General features: G+C 35.3%; 1 protein-coding gene across 4 annotated transcripts; it reads left to right on the top strand.

Annotated features, from left to right (window-relative positions):
• The first annotated feature begins 728 nt into the window (after positions 1–728).
• On the top strand, positions 729–23,516 carry LOC126768045 (protein mini spindles). Of its 4 annotated transcripts, none has more exons than XM_050485920.1 (18): positions 729–1,091; positions 7,895–8,747; positions 8,815–8,925; positions 8,990–9,063; positions 10,418–10,734; positions 10,811–11,698; positions 11,762–13,431; positions 13,685–13,922; positions 13,983–14,560; positions 15,163–15,246; positions 17,990–18,421; positions 18,975–19,164; positions 19,225–19,478; positions 19,537–19,867; positions 19,931–20,107; positions 20,493–20,655; positions 21,000–21,289; positions 21,374–23,516. In XM_050485920.1, exons 2-18 carry the CDS (start codon positions 8,170–8,172, stop codon positions 21,449–21,451), a joined length of 6,453 nt encoding a protein of 2,150 aa, XP_050341877.1. In that variant the 5' UTR covers positions 729–1,091; positions 7,895–8,169; the 3' UTR covers positions 21,452–23,516. The 4 variants fall into 4 exon arrangements, with proteins under 4 accessions (XP_050341877.1, XP_050341876.1, XP_050341878.1 ...); XM_050485919.1 differs by having other exon boundaries at positions 730–1,091; positions 21,000–21,295; XM_050485921.1 differs by having other exon boundaries at positions 730–1,091; positions 21,027–21,295.
• Positions 23,517–24,405: the final 889 nt, after the last annotated feature.

Below are 24,405 nucleotides of genomic sequence, written 5' to 3' on the forward strand. Positions count from 1 at the left end.
TCTCCGCCGGATGCGCATATCTAGAAGACTGCTGTTGCATCGTTTCTTTTTATTACATCCATATCAATCATTAATAGGTGCTAATTTATACCGCTTCAACTTTGTTATTTCCACAATTTTAGGGGGTAAAAGTGCAATAAATAATTTGATGAACTTTATTTAGCGCATTTCTATGCTAAAACACTGTTAAAGATTTATCTAAATATAAGATCGTAACCAACCAAGGTTGCCGTATTTCTCAGGCACTTAAGCTGACAGCTTCACAAAAGTGCGCGTTACCGATTATAAGTTAAGTTTGGAACTACCAACACAGAGTAATATTATCAGCAGATTTTTAAATGCTTATTAAATTTTTTTAAATAAAAGTATTCTAAATACAATTTTGTAGTCCACATACTTTTATATTCTAAAATGGCAATATCATCCGTGTTAATTCCGAAGTGCTGCCAATTTATATTAAGTGAGTTAGTTTTGCCGAAGGATATCTATTTGAAACGAAATTGTTATAATTAAATATTTCTAATGCACACAATTTAGCTAATTATCTTACCTTTGTAGCTTATTTCTTCATAACATGAATACATTTATTTTTTTTTTCTCAAAAGTAATTTTATTCGAAAACCAAAACAGGCCCAACATTACAACTAAATTCAAAGCAACTCTGTCAACAGAGTGCGACCAAGTTTTAGTGCTCAGAATAGAAGAAAATTCATTTATTGAATAAAACTGAGTAATACAAGATGGACGTAATTTTGTCGTCGTCCAATTACAATTTTTACTTTATTTTTTGTTTGTGAAAGCTATCTGAAATCAATAACATACAACACAATACAAGTAAAAGTTCTAGTAAAAAATTTATAAGTTGAAAATTTGTTGGAAACATATACAGATATACAAAAGCGTGTTTTTCTTGATTAAATTTTTGCATTGCTACGCCTCTGCGGTTTTTTCCAATAGTGTGTACATAGGTGCGCGCGTGTGTGTATTGCAGAAAACGACAGTTTTTTGTTTGGTGAAAAATCGAAGTGTGTTACGCCGCTGCATCTGCATTGGTTCAACGGTTCGCGTTATATATTCCCGTTGTTGAAACGGTGAGTTAACATCCTGCTTTTTCTATATTTTTTTTATTTCAACAATCTTTCTGATAATAATTTTGTCTCATTTATATTATGCATCCTTTTGCATTCTTCAGTTCGTTCTAATTTTCCCCATATCGGTCCATTTTTTAAAGTTGTAACATGTTTTTTTTTTGCCTTAACCGAGCTACCTAGCTACAAAGTCGCAGATGTTTACTTTCTCACCGCCGCTCTCATAAAAAATGCAACAAAAACAATACCAATAAACAATAAATGGCAATAATAGCATGTTGAAATTTATAAATTATTCAATTGTAAGCTATATTAATAAAATTGTGCATGGAGTATAACACTCCTATTCAAAGTAATTAGTGTACTCGGGGGGGGGGTATGTTAAAGGTCAATCTCATACAGCAGTTTCTTCATGCACGGATTGAACTAAAGTTTCAACACCATAGCAGAAAATTTGTAAATCCCATTGCTTCATAAGATTTCTTCCCATTTCTTTCTGATTCCTCTATCTTTCCTTTTCAACACTCAAGTTATAATATTTTAGAAATATTACGAATCTTTTTGAATTCCTATTCCTTTCTTATTGTCCTCGGTATCTTAATTTGTTGTGCATAGGTAGCAGAATAGTGAATTCCCTTAGAGCGCTATGGTCGGCGCTCCTCTCATAAAAAAGAAAACAAAAACAATGCCAGCATTCCGTTAATTCGAAATATAAGAAAAATATTGTGAGAGCGAATTCAGAAAGGGAGCGCAAAATAAAGCCAGGGTTGTCTGCGTCACGGTTAAAAGTGCTGCCAAATTAACATTTGATTATATGCAAAAAAGTCTTGCGGTATTTTCGCTAGTTGGCGCTGAAAGCGCGTAGTTCTAGTTTTATTTGTCGCATCGGGTCATCTATATCTTTTTGGAAAGCTCATTTCATGCGCTAACACGTATTTGATTGATTGTCGTTTCTTTTACGTCGTTCGTGAGTTATAGCGTCGCAAACATGGAGCAAAATAAAGAGAAAATACGGCATATTTTACAGTACTACTACGATAAAGGCAAAAATGCATCTCAAGCCGCCAATGAAATTTATGCAGTTTATGGACCCGATACAGTTTCCATTTCCACCGTACAACGATGGTTTCAACGATTTCGTTCTGGTGTAGAGGTGGTCGAAGATGCGCCACGCTCCGGAAGGCCTGTCGTCGAAAATTGCGATAAAATCGCTGAATTGGTCGAAAGAGACCGGCATAGTAGCAGCCGTAGCATCGGTCAAGAGCTGGGCATGAGTCATCAAACCGTTTTAAACCATTTGAAGAAGCTTGGAGTCACTAAGAAGCTCGATGTATGGGTGCCACAAGAATTGACGCAAAAAAACATCTTTGACCGTATCGACGCATGCGAATCGCTTCTGAATCGCAACAAAATCGACCCGTTTTTGAAGCGTATGGTGATTGGCGATGAAAAGTGGATCACTTACGATAACGTAAGGCGCAAACGGTCGTGGTCGAAAAGCGGTGAAGCGGCCCAGACGGTGGCCAAGCCTGGATTGACGGCCAGGAAGGTTCTTCTGTGTGTTTGGTGGGATTGGCAGGGAATAATCCACTATGAGCTGCTCCCCTATGGCCAAACGCTCAATCCGGACCTGTACTGCCAACAACTGGACCGCTTGAAGGCAGCACTCATGCAGAAGAGGCCATCTTTGATCAACGGAGGCCGAATTGTCTTCCATCATGACAACGCCAGGCCACACACATCTTTAGTGACGCGCCAGAAGCTCCGGGAGCTCGGATGGGAGGTTCTTTTGCATCCACCGTATAGTCCGGATCTCGCACCAAGTGATTACCACCTGTTTCTGTCCATGGCGAACGCGCTTGGTAGTCTGAAGTTGGCCACAAGAGAGTCCTGTGAAAATTGGCTCCCCGAGTTTTTTGCCAATAGGGAAGCGAGCTTCTATGAGAAGGGCATTATGGAGTTGGCATCTCGTTGGGAACGCGTCATCGAACAAAACGGCGCATATTTGACTTGAATCGAATTATTGTAACCAATTTTATGAAAAATTGAAAATTCAATAAAAAAAACTGCAAGACTTTTTTGACAACCTATTGTATAAAAACATCCTTAATAATTTTAAAACATAACAGCATTATGATTAAAATTTACACTTCCGAATAATTTTGATTTTTAGCTAGGAAAGCGGGTATCCATTCCATACTTCTTTAACATTTAAGTTGCGTCAATTTCAATTAAATTTAATACTAAATATTTGTGCGCCCAATTTAAGACCCTCGTTTATTTATTAGTTCAAGGTGTATGAATACTAACCCATTCTTACATTTCCCTATTGCTTTCCGTGGGCTGAATGATTTCATTCAGCAAAATATAAATAAATATGAATAGAGGTCTACCTCTATAGGTACACACACCTTCATACATCATTAATGAGTCAAAGTTTATGTATTTATTATCATACATACGTCATCTTGTGGATTTTATCCGTTTGTATTCATGTTTGTAAACTGTGCTCTTTCTTATTATTTATTTACAGTTTGTGTCTCTTAGGTATGTTTAAAGTAGTCACATCATTTTATTATAGAAATACATTGTATGTATATTTAAATTTTGGTATGTGGCGTTCCTATGACATTTTTATGTGACAGTACGAGAATGGGCGAACTCGGTCCCAATCGGAAATCAATACTTCCTTTAGCCATAATATAATGATTATGAAACTGCCGGGTAACTTTATAGCTCATATTTCGTCCAATATATGTATGAGTTACCTTAATCAAATTGAGAGACAAAAAAATTCACATATTCTGCATCATATCAAATGTACATCTAACTTTTGAATAGTTAAGAGAACGAGAGGGAGAAATAAAATGCATGATCGCATGAAATCGTGCAAAAGGTAAATGACCAGACGAACAGCGCTATATTTACTGCAGACATTTTTATTATAGTGCTTTTTTTCTTTTAAAAGCTAATTTTTAATTGCTTTCGTTGTTTTTGTTTGCTGCCGTTGTTGTCGTAGTGATGGAAGTGGATTTAACCAAAAATTGATAAAACTGTATACAATATTAAATACATATGTATGAATGTTTAGGTATACATTTATGTATATGTAGAATACTAGTTCAGAGGGGAGCTCCATGTATATGAAAAATCGATTTGAACTAAGCATTTTTGGCTCTCGTGACAAAGCGGAAATCTATCAAAATTTACAAATAAATATCGTTGCTATTTTATTAATTTGCTACTGGCATTTTATGACTTATAAGGTAGCAATGACGTGTCAAGCGATGACCAAAGCAATAAACCTACGCCGTGTCATTATTCTATGTTTTACAAAAATCTCTTCGGCTCACTCTACTGCTGCAATATAAATCAATTTCGAAACAAACAAATGTACACTCATACTATTATATCGTAGTGGCCTAATCAGTTGAGTGCCCACATAAGGTAGGACGCCGCTCCCCATACCCTTTGCAGATGTATGTATATATGTATGTATAAGTAAAAAATAAAACAGTTAGTTGGAATATTGAACCTCATAGAGTAGTAGTTGCGGTTCTAATGGTTTTTTTTTTTTTTTTGTTTTTGTCTATCTGCTTGTTTGTTGACTTGTTTGTCGGGTGTGTTGTGGGTGTTGCTTTGAAATGGGACCTTTGGCACAAAATGATAATTATTTGTTTTGCTTTGCTTTGTAATTTCTCTACATTTTTTGATGCACTCGTGTGATTAAAAACATGTTCCCTACCCCTTCATTTCCCTTCTGCGCTTGTTCGCTTGTCAAAACCGCAAAAGACCATAGTATTGCATGCGCCAATCGATGACCATTATGAAGCCAGTAAACTTTCATAACATTTCAGAATGAGAGTAAACCGATTGCCAACGACATTTTTTCACTATTTTGCTGCACAGTTAACTATTTACTCTTATGTATTGGCATTTTTTGTACTCATTGTTGACTACTGTATGGTATCTTTGTATATTGGAAAGAAGTCATCAGAAACAGATTTCTTTTTGATTTTCTGTGTTATGTGAGCTTTATTTGACATAATCAGTAGGAATAATATTGTAATGAGCTCTGTTCTCCTGTCCTGTCCAAGTTTCTGTCTAGAGCTGGCTATTAGAAAAGCATTGTTCCACTGTCTAGTATTATAAATATTATTAATATATAGAATTTGGCACATGAATACTCGACTTATATTATTAAAAAAAAAATTTAATTAAATAAAACCTTATGTAATTCATGCAAAAAATTAAAAGCTGTTACTTTAGCTTTTATTTTTGCTATTTTTTTAATGAATTTTATTTAAGAAAACCTGTTGGTTTTATTATGTACTTGTCTCTTTAGTACTCGCCACTTGTTTGTTTATTGCAACACTCAAGTGTGCTTGCAACACAAAAATTCCACTCCATAAAATACGACACATTCATGTTTAGTTTAAACTATTTTAAAAGCGATTTCAGTGAACTGCTGCACCGGTGCGCTATTTGTGGTTTTTAGCGCTTGTAAAGCCTCAGAATTCCGATTTCTCATTTTGATATTTTAGTTATTTTTACGACACTGCATTCAAATTGAATTAAATTTGGATTCTTGGCAGTCGCAACTTCAGTAACGCGCTCATAGCCTCAGATACACATTTGTGCTGCTACCGTGCAGATACCTTGCAGGGAAAATCAATCTTTCCTATGTGAATTTAACGATTTTGAACTGGAGCATTTTAATTAAACGTACCGTTCGTCGTATAAGACAATTTGTGATTATTTTAGTGCTTCGTATTAACTTTTAATTATTGAAAATATAAATATATCGAGTTGGTTTTATTTTCGAGGATACCCAAGGGTTATGTTATACAGAGCTGAACCAGTTCCGAAGTAGCGCTCTTCTCTGCAGGGTGTGTTTGAAAATGTGTCTGCATTGGTGTTCCATTTACACTTCGCGAGCCTATTTTTTAGTGTTTTTTCTGCTTTTAGCCGATGCTATGGCTATACCTCTTTATGTATGCAACATATGTACATATATATGCTGTTGCAATTGCATTTTCCCAGATATTTGAAGTTGATGAGGCGTCGTCGTTCTATAATATCTTGAAATGCTTTTAAAAAGCCTGTAAGAAGCATAAATGCATAGAATTTCTGCAAAAACCTACATACATATATACATACATATACATATGTAAGTATATGTACTATATTAACATGTAAACAAATGCATAGGAAAGTTCTTTGACGCTGCTTAACGGAAAAACTGCAGTATTTGATTATTTTTATTTTTTCTCTTCATGTGAAGAAAATATGAATAGAGATAAAATTATTGGTAAACAACGTTGCCGATTGGATGTATGAAGTTAAAATATTTAATTCAAACGTTACATTTTGTATGTCTTGATTTTAAGTAAAATATGGAAGACAGTTAAAACAAGAAAATAAAAAGCAAGATTTTTACAAAGATATAAGTTTATTATAACACAATAAATAGGCTGACAAATTATCCGCTTTATTTTAGAATAACATCTTCGTAATTCGATGCCGTTATAATAGACGCCTCATTTTTGGAAAAGGAAGATTACTGAACTTTCTTCTGTATATTATAGCAAACTAAACTTAAATATATACACGCCAAACCCTGTTATTTTCAAAATATACTCAAGATAAAATTTAACCGGTTAGGTTCAAATAAACTATGCGCACAAACTGAATCGATAAAAAAGAAGATTGGTACAACTTTTTTTATGTTCGTGCAATGTTTGATCGCCATATGTAAAATATTGTGCGTTTGGACATGTTTGTTTACGACGTTAAAAGTTTTTCTGGCGATTTTATATATTGGATCAATGGACTCTTTGAAACGAAATTTTCAGTTTCGAAAGCAGAAAAAAGTCGATGCGACAAATCTTGGAAATAAGGTGGCCCGTTTCGTGTTAAGCAAAAAGTCGGCAAGTCAAACACAATAGACCAATATATTTTTTATTATTTCTCCAAAATATAATGGACAATTTGTACGGCGTAGTGCTAACGTTTTAACCAACATTTTTTATTTCCAAGGATGTTTGAAGCTTTACGGGTACGTAGACCGGAATTTCGTCTTAACCCGACAACTTTTAATCATTTAAGTTGGTTTAAACACAATTTCAGTACATTTCCCTTTATTCAAATTCTTTGACTCAAATAAACCATTGAATATTTTGCATTTGAAATGACCTTAAAATTTATTTATACGTGTAATTAAGCAACCATAACTATTTATATACTACATGCAACAAAAACATGCACGTATTTTTATTAAATACATATATTATATCATCAGATACCGCTTTGGGCAGCCGCTGCATTTATTTATTATAATGCTTCCTTCTTTTTCTACACCTTTACAATTTTCATTTCGTCATTTTCATGCCCGTAACTCCGCTGAACCATGAAGGTAATCAATTTCCCAGCGAGGCAGGCCGTTTGGCCGGTCGCAATAACACCCAAATTTGACAGACAACCAATTTAAACGGCAAATACAATGATTCGTGCTAAGATTGGCACATACTCATGCCACACGGTGCACTAAAAGGCAAGACAGCTATCATGCTTCAATGATTTTCAAGTCTTTATTTTGGATTACATTTTTCCTCACTTATTTTCTCATGCTTTTTTATTGGACACTCGACAACTACTCGTTCAATTGAAATTCAACTAGTAAAAAGTACGCAAAGTTTAATTTTCATCTTCGTTTTCTATTCCCAATTTTCAATGTACTTCAATTGATTTTTGATTTTTCCATTTAGCAGATTTCTACTAATTTGCTGCTCTCATTCGCATTTCAGACGTTGCAACCGAAGCTACAGCGACACTAACAGCGCAACAGAAGACGCTTGAAAACTGCAGAAGCATACACAACAACACAACAAGATTAAGTCACATATCTACTACGCCAACGAAATTCAAAAGAAAAAGTATAAGCTAAATAGCTAACGGCTGAAGTAAAACTACTGAGCCTTGCTCACATCCTTTCATCATTTTTCACCTACATACCTACAAATATATATCACACTTTCATTTCGATCGTGAATCAAATTATTTTCATTGAATAATTAGCAAAATGACTGAGGATACAGAATACAAGAAATTACCTGTGGATGAACGTTGTGTGCACAAATTGTGGAAGGCACGCGTGGATGGTTACGAGGAAGCGGCGAAAATTTTTCGTGAAATTGACGATGAGAAGTCACCGGAATGGATGAAATTTTTGGGTCTCATTAAGAAGATGGTCGTCGATTCAAATGTGGTCGCACAGGAGAAAGGTCTTGAAGCGGCGTTAATATTCGTTGAGAATTGCAGTCAAGCTGGTAAAACGGTGGGTGATGTCATGGCCGGCATTGTGCAAAAATGCATTGCCGCACCGAAAGCGAAAACCAAAGATTTGGCTGTGCAAGTGACGCTCATGTATATTGAGATTGAAAAACATGAGGCCGTCATTGAGGAACTCGTCAAGGGCATGGAACATAAAAATCCAAAAATTGTTGCCGCTTGTGTTGCGGCCACAACATTGGCGCTGCGCGATTTCGGCAACAAAGTAGTGAGCGTAAAGCCGCTAATTAAGAAACTAGCACCGCTAATGAGCGATCGTGACAAAACTGTCCGCGACGAGGGCAAACAACTGGCCGTCGAAATATATCGGTGAGTGTGGCAAGTCGCACACTTTTAATTTTGGCTTTTTCATTTAACTACGATTTTAAATTTTCAGCTGGATTGGCGCCGCAATGAAACCACAAATCACCACATTGCCGCAGGTCACGCTTAAAGAACTCGAAGATGAATTCGACAAACTCAAGGGAGAAAAGGCTGAACCGTCAAGGTATTATTACACGCGTTGGTATTTTTCTCTTGTAGTTATGTAATTTGTATTTATTTTCTTGCAGATATTTGAAGTCACAACAAGAGAAACAACAGCAAATATCTGCTGCTGCTGCCGAGCAGGAGGAAGCAGGAGATGGTAAATATTAATATTTTAGTTAGAAATTTGGGGCTATTCTCTTATTTATTCGAAATCGATGCCTCTTCCATACATTCATTAGGTTCAAGGGTGCAGAGAAGGGCATGTAGAGTTATTTATCACTTATATAGTATATGTTCTCCATTGTTATGGATAATATTCCAGGTGGAGTAAGATTAGTAAACAAAGTAGTGATATTCATATATCTCTCAGGGAACAAATCAAAGATAGATAGGTGACCAACGTGGTCTAGAGATTTTTCGTAAACGAATTAAAAAAATACATTAAACTTTTCTGAGGAAGATTCCTAATGTGGCAGTTCTTTGCCGGATAAAAATTCAGTCAGTCTCCGTTCAGTAGGCCAGGCCAACTTTTATTTTAACACCGACAGCAGTTATGTGCTGAATAAGGCAGTTTTATCTTCTCTAATATTAAATTGCCTATAGGGTTAACAGCATCAAGGTATTTTTTGTCAACCATCATGGTAATTAATTTTATCTTAATTTTATTTATTTTTTAATTTCTTATATAAAACAATAATAAAAAAAGTTTGTTTCCAACTGTTTCCATCTCCAAGTCTCTAATATATGTATAAAATATAAATGACAATCAAGAATGAAAATTTACAAATTTATTTCCATTTTCTAGTGTTATTTTGCTTTGGATTACATAGAATTTGGTATTTGAGAAAATGTAATACTTTTGCAGGAATATTTGTATATTCTTTTAGCCAAAAATTTGCATTTCCTTGATGTTATATTTTATAGAAGATAATGAAGAGAAAAACAAATTAATTTAATGATAATTCACACCATATATTTACATCTATAAATATTTCGAAAATACCCCTATAACTTTTCAGGTAATTACTTTTTTGTGTTACATACCAAAAATATAGTAATTGATGGAAATTTTTTTTCTGGATCATTAGCCCTCTATTCACACATACACCATTTCCCATAAGAAATTCTTGAGTCTTTATATTCTTCCGCTTTTCGCGCACCCACCCAAATGAGCTCAGCATTAAGAATAATATTAGGCAAAGTGATTTAGGAAATTCGATATTTGCGTTTATCGCAATTATTGAGATCTAACGTTGTTTTTGTTTTGATATTCCTATGCGATAAATATGCACCGCTTTTAATGCTTTTGGATTGTTTTAATTGCCACTTTGTCACGCCACATTGGGTATGACGGCGATTTCGTATGCTAAAGAAAATCATATACGTGCTCCAGACACACCCTCTAACCGTCATTTTCACACCTTTATTTATTGCTTTGCGTTTTTGACTAATTTCATAAGACATATTTTGCTAAACTTTGTTTTTGTTGTTTTTTTTTGTTTTATTTATAGATGAAGATGGTGAGGGTGAAGAATGCATTGATCCAATGGACCTCATCGATCCTGTTGATATACTCTCGAAGATGCCCAAAGATTTCTATGAAAAGTTGGAGGAGAAGAAATGGACTTTACGTAAGGAGTCATTGGAAGCGCTCGAAAAACTTTTGACCGAGAATCCCAAATTGGAGAGTGGCGAGTACGGAGTGTTAGTGAACACACTCAAAAAGGTCATCACCAAGGATAGCAATGTTGTCTTGGTGGCAATGGCCGGCAAGAGCTTAGCGATGTTAGCCAATGGATTGGGCAAACGTTTCGGAACCTATGCTATGGTAAGTCACGTTGTATAAAATATGTGTATGAATTCGGAGAATGTTAAATGTTAATTATATTTGAAACATTGCTTAGGCCTGCGTTCCGTCACTTTTGGAAAAGTTCAAAGAGAAGAAAGCCAACGTTGTCGCCGCACTACGTGAGTCCATGGATGCGATCTATCCCTCCACGAATCTGGAAGCGATGCAGGAATGCATTGTAGAATCGTTGGGAAATAAAAATCCCAGCGTTAAATCTGAAACGGCTTTCTTCCTAGCACGTGCCTTTGCACGCACGCAACCAACCGCAATCAACAAGAAACTACTAAAATTGCTTGTTACCACACTGATTAAGACACTAAATGAACCTGATCCTACAGTACGTGACGCCTCAGCCGAAGCACTGGGCACACTTCTTAAGCTGATGGGTGATAAGTCCGTTGGGCCCTTCTTAGTAGAGGTGGATGCGCTGAAGATGGCCAAAATCAAAGAATGTCAGGAGAAAGCTGAGATTAAAGTGAAGGTGGTGGGCGTCAAAAAGGAGCGCCCCGCTTCAGCGCCGGCATCGAAAACTTCAGTTGCAGCGGCATCGTCAGCTGGTAATGTGGCTTCCGGGGCATCTTCGCGTAGTGGCTCTACCGAACCGAAACCAGTGTCACGTCCCGCCACCGCAGGCAACAAAAAGCCAGTAGCTAAACGCGCTGCAGGAGGTGGCGGTGCAGGTGGTGGCGCACCTCTTGCCAAATCCGCCAGTAGCGCTAAAGTGCTGACCACTGAGCGTGAAATGTCACTAGAGGAAGTTCAAGCTAAGGCTGAGGAATTGTTACCGGCCGATGTGCTAGCCGGTTTGATTGACTCAAACTGGAAGAACCGTTTGGCAGCGTGCGAGAATGTATTGCAAATTATTGGAGATTTCGACGCTAAGCAATCGGGCGTATCACAGGTACTCGTGCGTACGATTAGCGCACGCAAACCGGGCTTGAAGGTAATATTGAAATTTTATAATCATTATTTTTACAGTTAGTAATGTCATCTGTTTGTCTTGCAGGAGATGAACTTCCAAGTGCTAAAGCATAAACTTGACATTATACGCATTGTGGCCGAAACCTATCCTCTAACAACAATCACAATCGATTTGGTTGTTAATGAAGTGACAGAGAAATTGGCTGACATTAAAAATGGCTCCACCGCGGCTGATGTGTTGACCGCCTTTGCTGAAGCTACCAAACTGGAGCATATAGTTGGACGTGTACTAACTTTCGCTTTCGAGCAGAAATCGCCGAAAGTGCAGTCCGAAGCATTGAATTGGGTGAGCAAAGCCATACTGGAGTTTGGTTTTCAAATACAACCCAAACTGCTGCTGGATGACGTACGTAAGGCGGTGCAAAGCACAAATCCTACAGTGCGCAGTGCCGCTATCGGTCTACTCGGCACGATGTCCATGTACATGGGTAGCACGCTAATGATGTTCTTCGAAAGTGAGAAACCTGCATTGAAGTCACAAATACAAACCGAGATGGACAAAAATGCTGGTGAAAAGCCACCGAAACCGGTGCGGGGCGTTAAGAAGGCGGCTGCCAGCGCCAGCAGTGCCGCTGGCTCCGGTTATGCGGACGATGACGCAGGCGAAGAAGATGAGCCGCAAGAGCAAATTAATTTGGCTGATATGTTACCACGCATCGACATTGCACCACAAATCACGGAGACACTGCTGAAAGAGATGTCCGACAAGGACTGGAAGACACGCAATGAGGGTCTCAATAAACTACAAACTATTATAAGCGAAGCCAGGTTGATTAAACCAACAATTGGTGATTTAGCGCCAGCACTGGCGTTACGCCTTGTCGACTCGAATGCAAAAATCGCACAAACCGCCATGTCCATCTGTGAACAGCTCGCTAATGCCATGGGTCCGAGTTGTAAGAGTCATGTGCGCACACTTTTCCCCGGTTTCTTACATGCACTCGGCGATAATAAGGCCGCCGTACGCGCTGCCGCTTTGAATTGCATCAACAGTTTTGGCGAAAAAGGTGGCTACAAAGAATTCTTCGAAAGTGAAATGATTGCCGATGCGCTGAAAACCGGCTCACCGGCTCTTAAATCCGAACTGTGGGGTTGGTTAGCCGAGCGTTTGCCACAAATGCCTCCCAAATCCATACCGAAAGAGGAGTTAACCTCGATGGTACCGCATTTGTATGCGCACATCTGTGATCGCAATGTGGATGTGCGCAAGAATGCCAATGAGGCGGTGTTGGGCATAATGATACATTTAGGTTTCGAGAATATGGTAAAAGCGTTGGATAAACAGAAACCGGCATCTAAAAAGGATATACAAGCAGCATTAGACAAAGCACGTCCAAATTTGCCGGTGAAACCGTTACCTAAGGGCAAACAGCAGGCACCGATTGAAGAGCCAGCAAAGAAGACAGTACGCGGCGGTGGCGCGCAGAAAAATGCTGCTACCAAGGGTGGCGCAGCAGGTGCGGGGGATAAGGCTGGCGGTTCGTCGCGTAAGAAAGACGAAGACGTCGACACGTCACCACTATTGGCGGTGAATAATTCTAAAAATCAACGTTTGATTGACGAGCAGAAAATGCGGGTATTGAAGTGGACATTCACAACACCACGAGAGGAATTTATTGAGCTGCTGCGCGAGCAAATGACCACGGCCAATGTTAACAAAGGACTAATGGCCAACATGTTTCACGACGACTTTAGGTGAGTATCCAAGCGATAGAAGACGATAAATGTTAAAGATAACGAAAATAAGATATTAAAAACTATATGTACATATAATTTTAAAAAATAATATTGAGGTTATGTTTATATACAAGTATCTAAAAATTCGAATTTTATTAATACTACCATTTCCTTAATATTTAATACGTTATTAACTTTGGTGTTGAATGTTCTCATTTCACTAATTCGTTGTTTCAATAAGATATTTTTAACCAGCAATTCATTTATTCAGGTACCATTTGAAAGTTATCGAGGCTTTGAACGAAGATTTGCCCAACAACAGCAAAGCATTAGTCTGTAATCTGGATTTAATACTGAAATGGCTGTCCTTGCGTTTTTACGATACAAATCCTTCAGTTTTGCTGAAGGGCCTCGAGTATCTTAACCAAGTTTTCCAGACATTGGTCGATATGGAGTATATACTGGCAGAGAATGAGGGCAGCGCATTCATACCACATTTGCTCCTGAAGGTAAACACTAAATTTTTAATATTAATTTTTCTTATAATTCTTATATAACATAATCTGTAGCTCGGCGATCCCAAAGACGCTGTACGCGTTGGTGTACGCTCCCTGCTACGCCAAATCCTGCTCGTCTATCCCTACACAAAAGTATTTGCCTACGTTATGGATGGTCTCAAGTCTAAGAATGCGCGTCAGCGTACCGAATGCTTGGATGAGCTCGGCTATTTGATTGAAAACTATGGGCTAACCGTATGCCAGCCATCGCAACAGGTGGCATTGAAAGAGATAGCACGACACATTTCCGATCGTGATAATTCGGTGCGTAATGCAGCATTGAATTCAGTTGTACAAGCATATTTCTTAGCTGGCGAAAAAGTATACAAACTGATTGGACAACTAAATGAGAAAGACCTGTCCATGTTGGATGAACGTATAAAGCGCGCCAAAAAGACGCGCAAGCCCACAACAGTTGCAGCAGATACGACGACAGCGGTGGGGGCCGGCGGTGCAGGTGGCGTCGGTGGTGGTGCTAAATCGAGCGCACACGTGGTGCAACAGGATAGCATTGAAATCGAGGAGCCCACAACAAATGGCGACTACGATGAGCTACCGCCACCCGACGAGCAGCCAATGCCGGCAGCAAGGTGAGTGCTGTGGCTGTGAAGTGTATTTAAATGACAGTACGTCTCTGCTACAATTTCGCCGAGAAGAGGTGTAGTGAACATAACCTAAAAAGTGAAAAACAAATTAATTAACGACCGTGCAAATGTGTATATTTGTGTGTGTAGTCTTACATGTAAATAGTAGCAACGTTGTTTGGCTTATGTGAACGTCTGAACAATGCAGACGCAGTCCAAATTAATGCATTGACATTGTTCGTTATTAATATTTTTCACTTTTGTACAAAATTCTACTTGAAAATTCGATATAATACTCGAAACGTTTGCCTATAATTTTATATTTGGACAATTAAATGCTTAATGTATAACTACTAAATCTAAACCGAATCATTGTACGAAAAACGAAATTGTTTACTAAATTGTATATTTCTCTTAATTATTGTAGTGCAGATCTTCTTCCTCGTTTTGCTAATCCCCATATGTTTTTTGAACATTTTTTAATTTCTTCACATTTTATTGCTCTGCTGCTCTCTAACATAACTGAGAAAACAAAACAAGCCAACTAAGAAAAGAAAGCATAACAATAGCAATAACAAGGATTAATCTTTTAATTTTCACCTCCTTAGTGTGCAATTGCAAACGAATGCGTATGAAGCAAATGCCAGTACGGATGAAAAAGACAAGCGCGCCTCTTCGCTCATAAGACAAGCGTAATTTCCCTTTTTAACATTTTCTACTTTTATTATTTATTTTTTAACTATTTTTATTTTAAGTTGCTTTTTTTATTCCTATCCGCTGCTTTTTATTTTCTTTGCATTTTCATACTAAAATGTTTGTGTGTGGCATTTAGTGGATTTTTATTTTCGGAATCTTATGCAAATTAACCGTCACCCATTACAGTAACAAAATTGTGTTTGTGTGTGTGTTATTAAATGTTTGACTCTCGAATACATGTACATATGTATGTATATATAATAAGCCATTCATAATTAAAAGAAAAAATATATTTTCATATTCTAATTTTTCATAGGCTTTATTTTAATAAAAATAATTGCAAAAGAGTGCGTAATGTGCGAGCCTATTGTATTAATTTGTTCCAAGCCTTATAATCTGTTGCCACCATTGTCCCAAATATTTGATGTTCATATTTAAATGTTGATTTTTTTTTATTAAATTATATAGTATATGTATATTAAAAAACATATTTAAATAAGTTTTAAATTTAAATTTCGCCAGTGTAACTACTGCAGCTGTTTTCTTTCACTTCTCTTTTAAAAGTACCTCGAGAAACATAATTCTTAAATAAAAACAAATTACAAAATCGTAAAATTTAAATTGTAAGGTTTTAATAACTTTTAACTTTTTATTATATTTATGTATGAGTATAAACAATTTACTAATCGACTCATTTAAAAGTTGAAATGTTGCAACAGCAATTAAGAACTTCTTTCATTATCCAAAAATATAAATGCTTTTGCAATGAATAGAAACTAAACTTGATTTTGCAGCTTCAAACCGTTTTTTTTTCGTCTTCTAAGGTCAATAATTTCGATCGCTGCACCTTAACTTGATTTAGGTTGCCATGGTTTGTGACTATATAATTTTATCGATTATAAAAATTCACTGTTATTTCCATTACAAAGTTAAGGTTATCGTCCTTATTGATGTACATACATTTATACAGATGCTTAAGCCTGCAAGTCGAAAAATTGTTTTTAGATTGAAAAACTTGGCTTTTTTATTTATGCATTTTTTCTTTTAATTTAATTTTTTTGTTTTTTAATTTTTTTTATTGTTTTTTAATTTTTTTTATTGTTTTTTAATTTTTTTTTATTGTTTTTTAATTTTTTTTTATTGTTTTAAGATTTTTTCTTAATATTTTTATTTTTTGATATTTTTAATTTTATTTATTTGTTTTGGATTTTATTTTATTTTTATTATAATATTTTTAGCTCCTTGTAATTTTTTTTATTGAACTCTCTTAATATAAATATTCAGTTGCTTCTTGTTATTGTCGCCATACCTCACCACGTATGTAGATATTGATATGACAGCTGCAATTTATTTAATATGTTTCGCTTATTATATTAATTTAGTCACACTTTAATTCATTTACATATATAGATAAGTGTTTTATTGATATTTCAGTAAAATCTTTTTATTAGTAATTGTTAATTTTTATGTCCAATTTCTTATCATTTATATTTTGTTTTTCTAATATTATTTTTATTTTTTTTTTCTAATATTATTTTTATTTTTTTTTCTAATATTATTTTTATTTTTTTTTTCTAATATTATTTTTATTTTTTTTTCTAATATTATTTTTATTTTTTTTTCTAATATTATTTTTATTTTTTTTTCTAATATTATTTTTATTTTTTTTTTTCTAATATTATTTCACGTTTTTAGTTGTTTTGCTTATTTAATTTATGTTTTCTTTTTTTCATCTTTTGCTTCATCATAAATCACATATTTGTATTTAGTTTCATTGTTTGTTACTGTCGATCGTTGTCCGCTTGTATTTTTGGCGTCTTTCGCGTTTTCGTTTGTTCCGCTTGCATTACACTCATCAAATATTTACTAAAAAAAAAAAAAATCATAACAGCAAAGTCTTGGCACTAAAAAATAAATATTGAAATTTGAAAGAAAATATTGAAATGTTTTTCAAAAGCTGTTTCATGTTTTCATTGTAAAGTAAGACGTAATCTAATTCCTTAAATGCATAAGAAAGCATTAATATAAAAATAAAATAGCACATAAACTGGTCGCATAACATATTTGCCATTATTGTAATAAAATACTTTCGTAAATAAAAATAATAATTTCTGCTCGATATTAGTTAGTTTGGTTAAAACTTAATAACAAAAAAGAATAGAAAAATAAAATGTTGCATTATTTAGCTAAACGGAATTTATAATCTGTTCAAAATTGAAAGCATGAAATAGTTGAACAATATTTTTCAGATATTAAGTTTTTGTGTGTTTTCAGAACTTCATTCGATTTTTCTCCACCGTTTTGTTAAGTCTTGCGAACAAAATGCTAATATTTAGTTATTCAAATTAATTTAAACCAGTTTTTCGTTTCATAGTTTTTCGAAAATATTATAAGAATTAAAAAACAAACAATCAAAAATCAAGCTTAATTAATCAACTATACATTTTTGAAAATCTGTGTCATACTACTTTCGAAAAACATTTCAATATCCGCATTAAATCACAATTCCACGTGTAAATATACATTTACATATGTACATATGCAACTGCATACACAATCAGCGGTCGTCTGTACACGCCCCTCCTTCGCTCTTCTGTCCGTCCAATGCATTACACCCAACAAAAATTGCATTTGCTGGTATTTAACGCACTTAGTTCTTAATGAATATATAAAATATTAAACAATTAACTGTAATTACATATTATCTTCTGTTTATCACCTCTTCAACAACGCCTGTAGGACATTCGATCAACCGCCATCAACCCAGTATCTATATCAACAGCCCAAAACGAGTGGTCCTTTTGGTTTGGATCCCGATGTAATAGCGGAAATCGAAAAAGGTTGGGTGCGCGTCGATCAAATGCAGCTGGTGGTGCTGCCACCAGTCGATGTGTCACTACTGCATGAGCCCATCAAAGTAATACCGACACGTGACAATGTAAAATATCCAGAGGAGAAATTCCAGCAATTAATTTCGCGTTCGCATTATATGCAACAGGGTGTCCTTAGTACACCGCCGCCAGCGTCAGCGATTGCAGCCAGTGGCGGTTGTGCATCGCCGTATATGAGCCCTCAGCAGCATATTCATCACCAACAGCAACTGAATGCAACTGGTTATGGTGGCGGTGGCCTCGGTTGTGGCAGTAGTGGCAGTATGCATCCAACGGCTAAGTAAGTGTTTTTTGCTCGGCAGAATTGCCAGCATCTCATGTTTAGTTTAGGGTTTGTATTTATTTCCTCTGAGCAGTGCATACTAAGTTTGCCACGATGGTTTTTACACCCAGAAGGAAACGTCGGATAGCTCTAATTGATCAGCATGAAGACCTGAGTCCGTTTGTTTGTCCGTCCGTCTATCCATCTGTTTTTCTGTACGTAAGCGAACTAGTCCCTCGGTTTTTGAGATATCGATCTGAAATTTGCACGCGTTCTGTTCTCTCCAAAGAAACTGCTCATTAGTCGGCACCGCCAATATCGGACCACTATAGCATATAGCTGTCATACAAACTCAACGAACGGAATCAAGTGCTTGTATGGAAAACATTTTATTTGAAATTTTTCGAGAAACTTTGCATGGGATATTTCCCAAGGTAAACTGTCCCATCCGATCATGTTCTTGTAAAGAATCTTTTGTATTTGTGAAGGGTATTATAGCTTCGGTGCAAACGAAGTTTTGAAGAAAAACTTAGTTATCTTTGTTTATTCATTATTTATCTAATTTTCGCAGCCTTGTTGATGTCCTCCCCAAGCATGATCCTCAACTAATCAAAATGATCAAGTCAATAAGCAGCGTGGATACCCTTAAAGCACGCGCTGCCATCAGTGAACTTGCCGAGATTATCGACTCACCAGAAAAGCAGGCTGTACTCCGCGACTATGAAGAAATTTTCATACAAAATGTATTGGCACAGTTCAAAGTATGTCGTAAATTTCATAATTCATATTCCATAAGCTAACCATTTCTGTTTTCCATGCAGAATCTTTCGCAGGTGCCGATCACCGAGTCTTTGGTTGTGTACCAACCGTTACTATCCATACTCTACTCGTTTTTCCACTCCAAAACGTTGGGTAAAACGCTGAGTGTTGCCTGCATCAAGAATTTAATGTCAGCGCTGCTAAATCTCATGGCCGATCAGAAGCTGAATACCGGCGATGATGGTCAATATAATAAAGTTATCAACGGCATTTGCTTGAAGGTGTTGGATAAAGCGAATTTCACGAATTTAAACTGGTATGTTAAAATGTTATTTGCTATGGAAAGTTTATCACTAATCTCTCAACTTTTTCAGCGCATTAATCCGTCTGTTGCGCGAAACCTGCCCGGTAGCTGGCTTGCCGAAATTCACCGATCTGCTGATGAAATGTATTTGGCGAAATGTGAAAATGTTACCCGAACGCACCAATGAACTGAATTATGATGCCGTTATATTGGAGGTGCACGAATTTATGTTGGCTTTGCCAAGCAGCTGGTGGCAAACTCGTCCATCCGACACACCGTTGCGCACGGTCAAGACGATCATTCACAATATGGCCAAAGTGAAAGGCAATGCCATATTGAATCATCTCAATCAGATACCTACCCACTCAGAGCTACATACCTATTTGATAAAAATATTGAAGGTGCCTAACGTTGAACAAATAAAGAAATTATCGTTTATTTGAATCGTCTGTTTTCTCTTTTAGAATTTGGCTAAGGAGGGTCACATACCGAGCGCCTCACCACAACGTTCCGCCTCGGCTAAGGATATGCATGGCAAACGCATCTCGAATCAAACGCATGAGACAATGTCACAGATTTTCAAACTAATCTCAGATAAGGAAACAAAACAACAAGGACTACTAAAGCTCTACGAGTTTAAGGTGGGTTTAAAAAGCTTTATCATATATTGTAGCTTATCTGCACTTAAGTATGTAGGCTTCTATTTGAGTAATTTTTTTGGGAATGAAAAAAAAGCTCAATTGTTTTTAAACAAATTATTATGAGGCTACCATCAGTTTGGAAAATTTTATTTATAAAAAGAAAAAAATTAACTTCGGCTGCACCGTAGCTAAATTATCCTTCACATGTGCATTTCTTATAACAACCTGAAAACGTCCGCCCAACGGTTTGCATCCAACAAAATCAGTTAGCGTTTTAGCCACATTATGTATTTTATGACGATCTTTGTTTGGGTTTTGATCGGCACTTGAAGTTTCTTGAGGAAAAAACCAAAAAAATCATATTTCATATTTAATTTTCTTGTAGGTACAAAATTCCGAAATTGACTTGACAACGTTCCTCAAAGGCGCCAGTCCCAGCTTTCAAAAGTACATTGAAGATGGTTTGGCCGACATCGAACGCGCTGTTGCACAGTCTGGTGGTGCGGGTGACGGCTTACAGCGTGCACAAAATGGGGATAATCGTGTAGGTAAGTAAAAAGCCGCAAAGATACGAAAATATTCGAATTACAGCTGAATTAAAAAAGTTGGGCAATGGTATTTGGCTGCTATTTTATGTTTAAAATTTGCCTTTCTTCTATAATTTAACTCTACTAACAACCTGGAGCTTCTATTATATTCAAATAAAGCGACAAAATTTGTTCACATAACACTTTTGTAATTTTTGCATATACCACACACAACCACAAAACCACCACGAAATAAAAATAAAAACGTATATAATGAAAAAAAAATTCCAACAATTATCACATGCGACACAATACTTTCCACCACCAACACATTCCACGCTAAAAAATTGTGTTGATTTGCGCAGCCTCATCACGTTATTCTTATCTGACAGATGCCAATTTCCAGTACCAAACAACAACGGCTAGCGGTTTGGGCAACAGTAGTGGTGGCAGCGCGGCCGGTGCCAGAACCGCGGATCCAGACTTTTGGATGGATCGCTTGAATCACCTCATCTCGAAGGCGAATCTCGGTCGCAACGCAGACGGCATGAGCGGCACGCACACAATGCTCATGGACAATAAAGAGGCAGATGAAAATCTCAATTTGAACTCTATGAATGCGCAGCAAAAGATGTCTTCACTCATACGAAGAGATGTGAGTGTAAGTGCAATTCCCTTTTTATAATTTTTCACTGGAAGGAATTCTGTATTTTATCTGACCAATTGTTTACTTTCATAGAAGCCAGAATTATCGCAGAATCGCCTGCAGCACCTACAAGCCAAACTAGCGGCGTTCAAGAAGGAAAACCACGCATAGATTAACATGACATCATGAATGTGGAACTCAACTGCAGGTATACGTGGGCTTTCATAGCTTAGTGTGATGGACGGAGGAACTAACTTAATTTTGATAGAGGTGAAAATATATACTAAATAATAATCGAACAACAACAAGCTTTGTAGTATTGTAGCGCCGAAAATATACAACAACAACAAAAAACAAACGCCGAAAGAAGTAGGCAACGCGTTGCCTGTGTAAAACTTAAAAACCGAAAGAAATGCGCTAAAACATATTTGAATGAACCAATAACTCACTACAAGCGTGGCAGCAACATATATACAAAAGCAAAAACAAAAAAGAAGGTATAAGTTAAATTTTCATAAGATTTAGCATTATATATGTATATCTATATATATACTTAACATAATCGTAAGTGAGTTTGGCTGCAAGGCGTAAATTACAACAAAATAGCAGTGTGAAACAACAAAAACAAGAAAGCAAGACAAATGAGCAAAAATTAAGTATGGCTGCAACAAAAGTACTAATAATTATATACTACTAACAAACCATTACCTTTAATTACAACACAGCCACACACACAAAGACACTCATACACATACATACATACATCAAAACACACTCATACACCTGGTATTTATGCTAAATATACATTTTACTATATATTCTTAAATTATTACCAAAACTGATATAAAAAACTAAAAAACAAAAACCAATGAAGTTGAAACTGCAAAATAAAATCAATTTTGAATCGGTTAATATATACATAAAATACCAATAAAAAGAATGAATTTATGCATGTCGATCGGATAATGTTAGTTTAATAACAGTAAAGCAAATGCAAAGAAATTGAATTTACATTTGAAACCGAAAGTAAACAGAAAAGTGCGTAAAGAAATTGAAAAGCATGTATTTGCTGTGTGTGAAGCCTCCCTAATGACTGCGGTTTTCCCTAAATTATGGAGTATTAATAAATAAGTTATTCAGATAGTGTTAGGCAAAGGACTTTAGACTGCAAGTTATTTGAAACAATACAACAACAAATGAAGTGAGGAAAGAGCAAATCAAATATTTGCGTGAGAGGTCATGTGAGCACAGCAAGTATGTGCACATGTGCTATGATTTTTTTTTGTTGTTTTAGTAAAAAGCAGTTGTTATTGTATTAAGCGGCCTAATTAACGTGTGCTAAGGAAATGCAATTAGTTTCAATATTTCACTTCATTACTGCAGTTACTTTTATTTTGCTGTTCTGAAAGTTTTCGCTACTCGCGCAAAGTGTGTTCTAGAACGCACTTATGTAATATTGCTAAAGTCTTTTGAATTCGTTTAGCGGATTTGTAAACCCAAATCGAATGTGCTAAAATTAAAAAGGTATGGATCTTCTGTAATTTCAATTGGAACCATGAGTCGTACAAAGCTAGATTTTGTTTGCATTGAAGTGCTGAAATCAATTATAAACCTTTGGCACGAACAACGATACGCAAGATGAAGAAAGCAATTTGTCAAGAGTTTAAAAACAATATTGGTTTACTTGAAAACGCACATAATTGCGAATGATAAAAACCTATAAAATCCTACTTCTGAAAAAATATTTAATAAAATGCAATCTCATAATGATTTTTGTAGATAAAATGTTTTATTTAAGTATAAATATAAAATACGTATATACTCTTTCGGCTTAATAACTAGTGTTGAAACATTAATTTCAAAAAAAAAAAATGTTAACACAATATGTACTTTTTTTAGTTCCTTAAGCAAGTTGACTTTCTGAACTAGAAAACTTACGGTTATAGCAGTATAAATAAATTACGATATGATATCTTTTGAATGGAGTTAAAAGAAATGGAAAAAAATATATTTATATTTTTTTTTAAAGTATCGTCATAGATCATTTTCCTTTTTATTGTTTATAAAATATGCAAAGTAATTTGTGAGTGTTTTTAGGCTTATAAATATCTATTGAAAAGAAAACTAATTTTCATTTTATGCCTAAACTGTAAGGTAAACCAAATTGCGCATACTCATAACTCCAAGAAAGCCAATCTAAAATGACATCTACAAAAAAATAAAATAAATACAAAAATTAAATAATTGGAAAATACTTTTCGGTGGCAAACCTACATAAGCGAGATTAAAACTAGTATTATAATTTTATATAGCATTTCTCCGCTTATATCTCCAACTAAATTTATATAACAGCAATTCATATTGTGCTTATGTTTAGAAAAACTAATTTTAAAGCTATTTTTGCTTAAATACATAGTTAGCAATTATAATTGTAAATATGTTATCGCCATTTCAGTCATCTCGAATTAACGTTCCGCTCATTCGCTCATTGTTCTACGCTAATTTTAAGTCATACTTTGTTGAAACTTACTTTTTGTTCACTAAAAAGCTGCGATTTCTGCAGAAAATTAAAACGAAATGGAAAAAACTATTTCTAATATACACATACATACATAATTCTTAGATATGTTTAATTGTTAAACTTATAAGCTACTAAGTTTCTATTTTAATATAAATATTTTCATGTTACCTTAATTTTTAATTTATTAATGATAAACGCATTAAAAATATTTAAATATACATATATAAAAGGAAATATATCAAATATTCGTTTAAGTTGAAGCACACAAACAAAACAAACACACATCTACACATAAATAACACGTTAATACAATGAAATGAAGCGCTTAGTCGTCTTCACCTAATGTTACTAAATTATTATTATTTTTTTATATTCATTGTTCTTTATATTGTTTTGTATTAAAGTCGGGTCTTTTTGTTGCACTGCAAAAAAAAAAACATCTAAAAAAATAAATTCTTATTTATTATTATATTTTTATTTTTCTAACGTTCGCAGCTAAAAATAGTGTTTAGCTATTTACAATTTTCTTTTCATTTGTCACTCAAATACTGCTCATTTGCTTCTTTCTTTTCATTTCTTTTATAAACTTCGTTCAGTTTCTAAC

Source organism: Bactrocera neohumeralis, chromosome 2 (assembly GCF_024586455.1).
Source record: "Bactrocera neohumeralis isolate Rockhampton chromosome 2, APGP_CSIRO_Bneo_wtdbg2-racon-allhic-juicebox.fasta_v2, whole genome shotgun sequence".
NCBI classification, from domain to species: domain Eukaryota; kingdom Metazoa; phylum Arthropoda; class Insecta; order Diptera; family Tephritidae; genus Bactrocera; species Bactrocera neohumeralis.

What these genes read in the sequence shown, in the direction of transcription:
- LOC126768045 (XM_050485919.1), top strand. Translation starts at nt 8,170, where the DNA reads ATGACTGAGGATACAGAATACAAGAAATTACCTGTGGATGAACGTTGT. An exon ending in GAAAAGGCTGAACCGTCAAG is followed by an intron (nt 8,926 to 8,989) that starts GTATTATTACAC and finishes ATTTTCTTGCAG; the next exon opens with ATATTTGAAGTCACAACAAG. An exon ending in CAGCCAATGCCGGCAGCAAG is followed by an intron (nt 14,561 to 15,162) that starts GTGAGTGCTGTG and finishes TCACCTCCTTAG; the next exon opens with TGTGCAATTGCAAACGAATG.